Source organism: Oncorhynchus mykiss, chromosome 22, assembly GCF_013265735.2.
Source record: "Oncorhynchus mykiss isolate Arlee chromosome 22, USDA_OmykA_1.1, whole genome shotgun sequence".
Classification (NCBI taxonomy): domain Eukaryota; kingdom Metazoa; phylum Chordata; class Actinopteri; order Salmoniformes; family Salmonidae; genus Oncorhynchus; species Oncorhynchus mykiss.
In genome coordinates this window covers 43,540,347-43,550,437 of record NC_048586.1, presented here as the reverse complement: position 1 = coordinate 43,550,437, position 10,091 = coordinate 43,540,347, and the positions used below count along the sequence as shown (strand labels likewise).

Sequence of the window (10,091 nt, the reverse complement as noted above, 5' to 3'; positions counted from 1 at the left end):
TGTGTATCCAAGACAAGGAATGTGCGCCTGGATGCTGTTGCGATGGTAACGCTACCAGCCGTGTACATGCATCAAAAAGTAGCCGTCTTTCAAACAAACATCAGTACAATGTGAAGGTGGAGGGTAGCAAAATACCATCTTGGACTAGACTGTATAGAGGACTATAAATAACTAGACAGCAGGATCTGGATGCATTTGGATAAGTCAATGTCTTTACAATATCTGCAAAGTCGTGTTATCAAATGCAGATGTGCATAGACAGACTATTCGATACAAATGGCAACAATTTAGCATATTCATCCAAAAATACCTAATAATTCATGCTTTTTTTGTCATAGGAAATGGGATAAGACTAAACCTATCCTAACAATTCCTGAGATGGAGCATTTCATTATATGGGACTTGTGAAATAAATGTCCTGTGCTTATTTAAAATACCCCAAATAAATAGGCTTATTATTTCCTATGTGAATCACCAAAACAAAGGAATCAGAAACCTGGCATTTACTTAAACTTTTATTTATTTTTTAACATTAGATTTTACACAATTTTGCATTTACCAAAACTACTGTATATAACATAAATGAGCACAAATAAAACATTTAAAATTGCCACATGAACAGATTCAAAATTAGTAAGGGTTTGTCCCCTCTGTTCTAGAGTACGGCACTACAGATGGAGCCATATGTGAACCAGCACAGCAGTTTAAACATAACCCTGCAGTAACTGTAGCACCACCATTTAGAATGGCACCTGTCAGTTTTCTCATCATCAAGCTTTTCTCAGTGAAATATTTGACTGCACTCTTTACAATCTACCATTTTGACCTCAAAATGAAAATGTACTGTAGTGAGAATTAAAACAGCATATTTCACAAATTGCAATAGACTAAATTACAATCCTTATATTTCATGAGTCCTAACACATAACAACTTAAGAACAACGCATCAAAAGGCAAGGCAAAGATCACTAATAAGCTAGTCTGCTCAGATCAGTTTACCAACTGTTCACAAAGTGCTAAGGAATCCTGTTACTATTGGGTCAGTTAAAATGAACACATTCTGACTGTCCAACTCTTTTGATTGGGTGATCTAAAAATCTCGACTGACTTTCAGGTGCAGATTTAACTAGCTATAACAACATTCAAAACAATTAGCAAAAAATCAAGTTGAAATTAAAACACTGAAATAAACATTTCCATAGAAACATTGTTTCTTGTGAAAGACGCCTTAGGTCAACATCTGACATAATTTAGGAGAATCACTGCCACATTAGCCATACCCACGACTATATGTTGAACAAAAGTGCTTTGAGTTTTCCCTTGTCTGTATGAGTCCAGGGACACTTTTTATCTGGTGGAATAGAAAGATTAGATGCATGTATTAATGGGTATGTATGTAAATGCCATGGGTTGGCTATCAAATGCAAAATTCATATTTTGTGATACCAAGGCAACATGATACTGAAAATATTGTTTTTGCCATAACATAGGAAATGTTCAGATTCCGGCAATACAATCCAGTGTGTTGCAGTGCTCTAGAAAAGCAGAACAAATGACATAATTTCCAAAAATACAGAGCTTCCGTAACTGCAACTTTAGTAGACAAATTAATATAGTTATGAAATTATACTGTACTACAATGAAAAGTACATTAACTTAAATGTTTCTTTTTTTGGTAGACTGTGACCTATAGAATAAACTGTTTTTATACATAATAAAAGCAATTCTACAACCTTGCTCGTACTGCAGTGTGTTGTCCTGTATATGTGACAAGGCAGTGACAAGGACGAGATGTGGAAGCTTACCATTGGTAGCTCCAACATTCCATCCCTGATCACAGACGGTTTTTCATAGGCTAACGTGACAGGACAGGTCCTTTGAGGAACCACCGGCAGAGCAAAGCTCAGCTTAATAAATTACATTCATTTTAAAATAGAATACAACATTGTTCAATAACTAATGTTAAACAAATAAAACTAAGTATATTCCATTTATTTCCATCAAACGTTACAATAAAAATGAACTTTTCTGAAAATGGTAAATAAAAAAAGTGATGGAAAAATACAAAGATGGTAAGGACATGAGTGAAGGAGTCTCACTGTTGATTGTCTGAATTGATCAAACATCATGGAAAAAAATCTCCTTTATACTGTTGATTTTTTATTTTTTTTACAGACAGATTTCACTCACACACAAAATGAAAAGTGGAGAATGAAAGACTGGGTAACATTTCGAGTTTGCACCTGTGTGAATTTTTTAACTGTTATTTCAAGAGCAAATAAAACATACAAGTTTGAGCAAAAAGGTAAAATAATGGTACGTGTAGATAAAATTGTAAATAGTTCAATATTTTTTACTTTATTTTCATCTTTTATATCCTTCTGTAAATAACTGGCTTCATTAGTCTTGTATACCCTACAGTAAATAACATGTATAGACTTTGCACTGGTGGATAAATCTGTCTTCTGTTTGTAAATGCTAGTTTTATAGACCAGTTTGTAAATACAATGAAGCTTTGACAATAACATATGTAGAGTTATACGAGTTTCATTACATTTGTAATGTGACCACGTCCTACCACTAAAACATGTATTGCGATACATTCTACTTGAAAGATGTTAAGACTATGATATCAATGCAGTAAACGTGAGGATATGACAAAGACAGCTGTATAAAGAGAAGAATGAGTTAACAACATAGAATTACGATACATATCTGGTTTTCTAATCTCATCTCCAATCACTTTTTTTTTGTCAAAAAAAAAACAAAAAACGTTCAACACATTAAGAATGAAGCTAAACCATGTTACATAATGAACCCTCACTGAACATCATGCCATAAGCAGTCATGTCCAGATCTGTCAAGACATTGACATTTAAAAAAAAATTAAAAGTAAATGATCAATGAAAAGTTAAAGCAGTAAAAACTAACCCGCAGTACAAAGAGTACCAACGCACCGAATTCACATCACACAAAACAGGTGTTCATTTTCTCCCAGAAGTGATTATTGTGAGAGTGTGGAGTGTTTTGAGAAATTGTGATGGGTTTTCTATTTAATTTTTTTTTTTTTTTTTTTTTCACACAGCCTTTTTGAAGATGCATGTTATATACACATTACTTTAGGCACTTCTACAGTTAAAATAAGACCGGATTAACAAGTGACCTCCCGTCATGCGTAAGTCAGCCTTTTTAACAAAGTTCACCACATGTACTGTACCTTTCCGTTGAAGTCTTATCATTCTGTTCCCCCTTTAATGTCTGTGGCCTCGGAGTATAACCACCTAACCCTTTAAAATGTCTAATAGCTCACCAAACTCTTACTCAGACTTTCAAATCCTCTAAGGCGGCTTATTTTCAGCCCACCAATCACTCTGCTAGGTGATTGGCGCATCTGGTATTTCTTGGATGAATGCTAAAATACTCAGGGCCCAGTAGACATAACGCAAACAGTGCAACGCAAACAGACACTTGGAACCAGTGATCGCTAGATTCATTATCAATTCTGGAATTAGTGGCTGATTACATCACTGCCATTTGGCCACCATAAGGTAGAATAATGAAATGTTCTGCCGTTATCATGTCTTATTCCTTCATCATAAAGGGACCAAGGCACACCGGGAGGGGGAGCAGTGATCCTATACTCAGAGAACAACCATCGGATAAACAACAACAACAGACTATCCATCCTCCGTCACATTCATCCTTTACAAGAACAAGAAGAGCACTCCTTTCCAGCCTGACGCACAGGCCAAGTGTACATTTGTATATGGGGTAAAAAAAACAAGAGAGCTTTTCAATGGTCTGTTTTAAATAAAAGGAATCAAACACTTAAGATGCACAATCAATTCTGCAAAAAATGTTGGGTGAGTTGTGTAGTTTTAGCAAAACATTAAAAAGGTCATAAAAGTAATTGTTGAATACCTTTACAATTACATTTTCAGAATCCCCAATCATGTGTGTATACATATAATAAAATCATACATTTACATATCAGTAATGGTAGTAGTCCTAGCAACACTGGTATATCATCTGTATATATATATATTTTACCATAACTCAATGTTATACATTGCCTCTAATCTTCTTCTCAGCATGCAGGTTGCTGTAGTTCTCTTGTGGAGCAAATGTAGTATTTACAGACGGGCTGTTTGGGACCTCTAAGGGCAGCGTCTTGACACTCTGTTCCTTTCCTGTTAGTTACTTGAGGATGATCTGTTTTAGGAGCAGAGATTGAGACATCATGTTACTCAATTGGTGGCATTCACAAATCAACATGACTGATTGCCCTTAGGTCCAAGCTAACAGTGCCAGTGAGTTTTTGGAAGACAAAAACAGTACTGATGCAGCTCTGTACAAGATTCATGGTAGGAAATGGAAGAAAAAAGGGTTAGTATATAAGTATAATCAAACAATGCTGACGAAACAAAGAAAACCATGGGTGAAATATACATTTAATATCCTGCATGTAAAACAAACATAATTCTGTTGAGTTGAGACATCTTTCAGATCAGATTCAGAGCTGAGGCAGTAGTCTACATACCCAGGTTATTGTAATAACATTGAAAATAAAAAATTACAAAAATCGACAACGGCGCAAACTAAAATGTTGTAAATCTCAACAAAAACTAATTGAAATCAAAGAAAGTTTTTATTTTTTTTAAATAGCCTAGCTAGAGATTTTTTTTATTTATATTTATTTTATTTAACCAGGCAAGTCAGTCAAAGAACAAAACTCTTATTTACAATGACGGCCTACCTCCGGGCAAACCCGGATGACTCTGGCCCAATTGTGCGCCGCCCTATGGGACTCCCAATCACAGCCGGATGTGATACAGCCTGGATTCAAACCAGGGACTGCAGTGACGCCTCTTGCATTGAGATGCAGTGCCTTAGACCGGTGAGCCACTCGGGAGACACACACATACACTGAGTGAGTACACCAACCATTAGGAACACCTTGCTAATATTGGAATAGCACACATACACAATCCATGTCTCAAGGCTTTTATTATCCTTCTTTAACCTGTCTCCTCCCCCTTCATCTACACTGATTGAAGTGGATTTAACAGGTGACATCAATAAGGGATCATAGCTTTCACCTGGATTCACGTGGTCAGGCTACGTTACGGAAAGAGCAGGTGTTCCTAATGTTTTATACACTCAGTGTATATTCCATGTTAACAACCTGGGTGAAATAAAATACCAAAACATCCAGCAGAATAAACTTCAGGACAAGGCTGGTGGTTTGTTTTAATGTTCTCCCAGAATCTGACCTGACCCCCCCCCAAGAGGAAGTGTCTAAAAGAGACAACACAGGAAAGTCACAGGCACATGTGACAGCCCTGTCACAAACACGTACGCACACACACACACTAGGGCTGAGCGGTATACCGTATTGTACTATATATATCGGTATTGATGCAGGACCGTTTAAATATTTTTTTTTTTACTTTACCTTCTGTAACGGTATTTGAATGTTAGATTTGTTAAATGTGATACGCTGTGTGTAACGTCCATTTTTATAGTTTACTTCGCTACTTGAGTCATCTCTCTCCATACCACTTTCCACACAGACCTAGCCCCCGCTGCCTGGTACTCATGGAGTGCATTTGTTGTTCCTCGACCACGAGACACTTGCGTATATTCTAAGTCCATACAATGCTTAAACTACATCAGGAGACCACTTTTGAGGTCTGGGAAAAAAATCGAAGACGTGTTGATTGCTGAGAGTAGTTCCCTTTTAATTGAAGTGTGCAGGCACCTAGCACTACTGTTTGATTAGCAGTGTTTCTCTAGCACATGAGATGGAGTTTGCAAAATGTATTATTTATACATCATATACCTCCACTACACTACTTTGAAACGTATCATTGGGGATTAAGAAGTGAGTATACGCAATGCCCACTGAAAAATAAGTGGGTATAGCATCCACTAAACCACATCAAGGCTGTTTTCACTTTGCTTCTTAATATAAATCCCCTAACATTCTATAACTACACTATTAGTTTGTGTTTCTTACATCTTCAAACAAGGGCCTAAATCTTGTTAGCCTGATAATACCGGTGATGGTGTACACCTAAATCAGCATGTTGTTTGTGCAACAGTATCTTCTAAATCAAAGAGGAAGCATGAATATGTTCGAAAATGAAAATGCATTCAATATGTAACCAAATATTAGAGTCCCCTAGGAAACACTGACCAACACGTTCGTTCCTACCCCGTCACAATAACTCCTCCCTGGCATTTGAATTAATTGTCATATCAAAGAACACTGTATTCAAAGTGCTAACTACAGAATTAAAATAATCATTCTATTTCCATGATTTCAACAGTTCACCCAAATGTTTTGCTCTAAAATCACAAGTAAAATCGCAATTGCAACATTTGGTTAAAAATAAGGCCTAAATTGTTTGCCCATATCGTCCAGCCCATTGTGTGGAAATGATCTCAAATGAGTACAAGAAATGCAGAAATGTATGAAAATTATTTTTGATTGAAGTTGAATTGAACTATATCAAACAATCAGAATGGCGGAAAACCCATTCAAATCACTTAAGAATGTATGTGTTGCCACCATAGGGTCACGACCTATTCATGAAGCAAGTTAACAACTTTTATTATTCAAAAACATCTTTTAAAAAAAAAAATGTTTTTTTAAATACAGTGATCTGATATTTGGTCCATAACGCCCAGCCCTCAAACACACACACACACACACACTTAAGTCCTTCTTGTGATAATAACAGCAAATTCTAAGCTTTAATTGATTCAATTGGTCTCTTTAGTCTGAGGGGCTAATTTAGGCTGGTTCAACCCATAGGCTTATTAGAATTATAGTAACACCTGAATTAAATAAAAATAAATTGTCACTAAATTAAAAAAAATATTAAGGAAGTTCTGTAAAGCACAAACTACTATTTGCAGATGAGAGCTCTCTAAGTGCTTTCTGTCATTACTATATTTAATACAGCATGTAGAATAATTATAGTCAAGCTTGCTAATTAAGCAAGGCAACAGGCAGGAGAGCCTTGATGATGTCATGACCAGCACTTATTCAGAGCTCAGCGATTCATGAAAGAAAGCTTTAAAAAAAGGAGCAAACCTGATTGGCTGGTGCTGTTGCTGCGTAGGGAACACTTGTGGCAGGAGTAGTTGCTGCAGAGACAGTAGCAGGCGTAGCACTGTACATCATGGGTACTTTTTCAGGAAGGGAACCATGGAAGCAATGAACAGGTAGCTGGAGCATTATGGTAACCATAGCAACATTTAGTCTATTTCTTCTTCGCACGGTGAATACAGTACAACAACATCAGCAGCAAGCCATCATTAGGTTTTTATTTTAATGTAACCTTTATTTAACAATTTTTTTGTATATTTATTTTATTTAACTAGGCAAGTCAGTTAAGAACAAATTCTTATTTACAATGACGGCCTACCCCGGCCAAACCCTCCCCTAACCCGGACGACGCTGGGCCAATTGTGCGCCGCCCTTTGGGACTCCCGATCGCGGCCGGTTGTGATACAGCCCGGGATCAAACCCGGGTCTGTAGTGACGCCTCTAGCACTGCGATGCAGTGCCTTAGACCGCTGCGCCACTCAGGATCCCTAGGTTAGACCAGCAGATGGCATGCAATCACAGTGCAAAGGGTTATGCAGTCACAGTGCAAAGGGTTATGCAGTCACAGTGCAAAGGGTTATACAATCACAGTGCAAAGGGTTATACAATCACAGTGCAAAGGGTTATACAATCACAGTGCAAAGGGTTATGCAGTCACAGTGCAAAGGGTTATGCAGTCACAGTGCAAAGGGTTATGCAGTCACAGTGCAAAGGGTTATGCAGTCACAGTGCAAAGGGTTATGCAGTCACAGTGCAAAGGGTTATGCAGTCACAGTGCAAAGGGTTATGCAGTCACAGTGCAAAGGGTTATGCAGTCACAGTGCAAAGGGTTATGCAGTCACAGTGCAAAGCATGAAAGCATGGGATAAATAATGGAGGAAAGCTGCTTCAAGTAACATTTCAGGAAATTTGTCAGATAGTTGTCCGATTCCCAGAGAAGACAATATGAAACTAAACGCTTCCAATTAGGACATGGAAAAATGACGTTTTGCTTATCATATATATCATCATTAGGATGGTATCTTCACTGCTATGTTAGTAATAAGGTCCCTTTTAAAACCAATAGAGGAAAGCAATTTGATATGGAAAGACCAAGACATGTCCAATAAAATCTCTGGGAAACTGATCAAACTGATCCTAATCCACAGAGCAGTAAAGAACTAGAAATATCAACCAGCAGCGCTTGTAACTGATGTCACATATTCAATACTTGTATTAATAAAAAAATAATAAAATAATAATAATAAAATAATAAAAATAAATTAAATAATCATGAGAAAAAAAAGTAGGCCAATCAGTGATGGCGAAGAGTATAAAAATAAAAGCCAGAGCTTTTGACAAAGACATGACTAACAGAGAAAAAAAAAATGTATGCTGAAAGGTGTTATAAAAATACACTTTCCCACAGGTGATTTAAAAATGTACTGGTTCCTAATGTATATAAAAACACCCTTACCCCCTGACCCAGAGAATATTTATCCCAAGAGAATATTGAAATAACAGGAAAGTATTTTAAACCAACAGGGAGAAAGATTCCACCCATATTCTCCATTCATTAGTGGTGATATCAGAAAAAAGAAACAAGGGACCTACCAACGCCGGTAGCAGGAGACATGCAAAACACTGACCCTGTGTGATTGTGCAGTGGGAAGTGAGTAGAGGAAAATGAGGGAGAAAAACAAGGTTAGCTAGTTTTCAGCATGCTTTAACACATCCAAAAAACAAATACAAGCCCTCAATGGGAAACCAATGGTTCTTTAGCTTGGTGAGCAGACACAGATACATGACAACCAATGCGTGTTAGAAGTATAGTGTGTGGGTTTAAGTGTAGGGTGTAGATGAGACTTGCAGAATAAAATAGCCCCTGTCGACTGACATGGGAATCAGTGCTAGGGCGGCCAGGCAGTACAGTAGTTAATTTAGTAGCGCAATAAAGCATCTAACAAGAGTGCATAGTGGTTGTTACTGTTGATTATGGCTGTCAGAGGAAGGCCATGTTGAGAGAAAGAGCTAAGCTCATGATATAATTAAGCAATAAGGCCCAAGGGGGTGTGGTATATATGGCCAATATACCACGGCTAAGGGCTGTTATTATACACGACGCAAAGTGGAGTGGCCATATACCACAAACCCCCGAGGTGCCTTATTGCTATTATAAACTGGTTACCAACGTAATCACAGAAGTAAAAATAAATGTTGTGTCATACCCGTGATTAACCACGGCTGTCAGCCAAATCAGCATTCAGGGCTCGAACCACCCAGTTTATAAAGGTATATTAATACAGGGTTCTACTTAGCCATGTACTTACTGTATCACAACAATGTAGGCCAATGGCCTGAATTTGATACATTTGATTAAAGCAGGTCTCCTTCAACCAACCTGGATGATGTCATCTGGACGCACTGATATATCTAACTGCCAGGACATTGAACTATTACGTATGTGACAGTGACATTGAATGTGCATCATTTGCAAAAAAAATGGACAGCTGAAATTACAAGGTGTTGCATTACTTCATCACAGCTAGGAATGCAGAAAAACAAGGACACCTGACTCACAGTAAGCCACCTTAAACAGATATAACCACCAAACATTAGCAGGGGGGGAATGAGGAGGGAATTATAAAGTCCTCATTAGTCATAAAGGGACAGTGGAGCTGTGGAGCCATGGATTATATTTAGAGAGTTGGGTTGTGGAACCATGGATTATACTCACACAGCTGGGCTGTGGAACCATGGATTATACTCACACAGCTGGGCTGTGGAACCATGGATTACACTCACACAGCGGGGCTGTGGGACCATGGATTATACTCAGACAGCGGGGCTGTGGGACCATGGATTATACTCACACAGCTGGGCTGTGGAACCATGGATTATACTCACACAGCGGGGCTGTGGAACCATGGATTATACTCACACAGCTGGGCTGTGGGACCATGGATTATACTCACACAGCTGGGCTGTGGAACCA

The 10,091-nt window shown here is 37.9% G+C and overlaps 1 protein-coding gene across 14 annotated transcripts in view; it reads right to left on the bottom strand.

The window, feature by feature from the left end:
- Positions 1–502: 502 nt before the first annotated feature.
- Positions 503–10,091, bottom strand: part of LOC110501907 (muscleblind-like protein 2a) — a 48,143-nt gene continuing 38,554 nt past the window's right edge. For 6 of the 14 annotated variants that reach the window (XM_021579767.2, XM_021579768.2, XM_021579776.2 and 3 more), the window contains 3 exons: positions 8,711–8,746; positions 7,103–7,197; positions 503–4,212 (listed from right to left, as the gene is read on the bottom strand). In XM_021579767.2, the coding sequence (XP_021435442.2) occupies positions 4,198–4,212; positions 7,103–7,197; positions 8,711–8,746 (146 nt within the window). In that variant the 3' untranslated portion in view covers positions 503–4,197. Of the gene's footprint in view, positions 4,213–7,102; positions 7,238–8,710; positions 8,747–10,091 lie in introns of all 14 variants that reach the window. The other 8 variants (XM_021579770.2, XM_021579771.2, XM_021579779.2 and 5 more) reach the window with 3 other exon arrangements.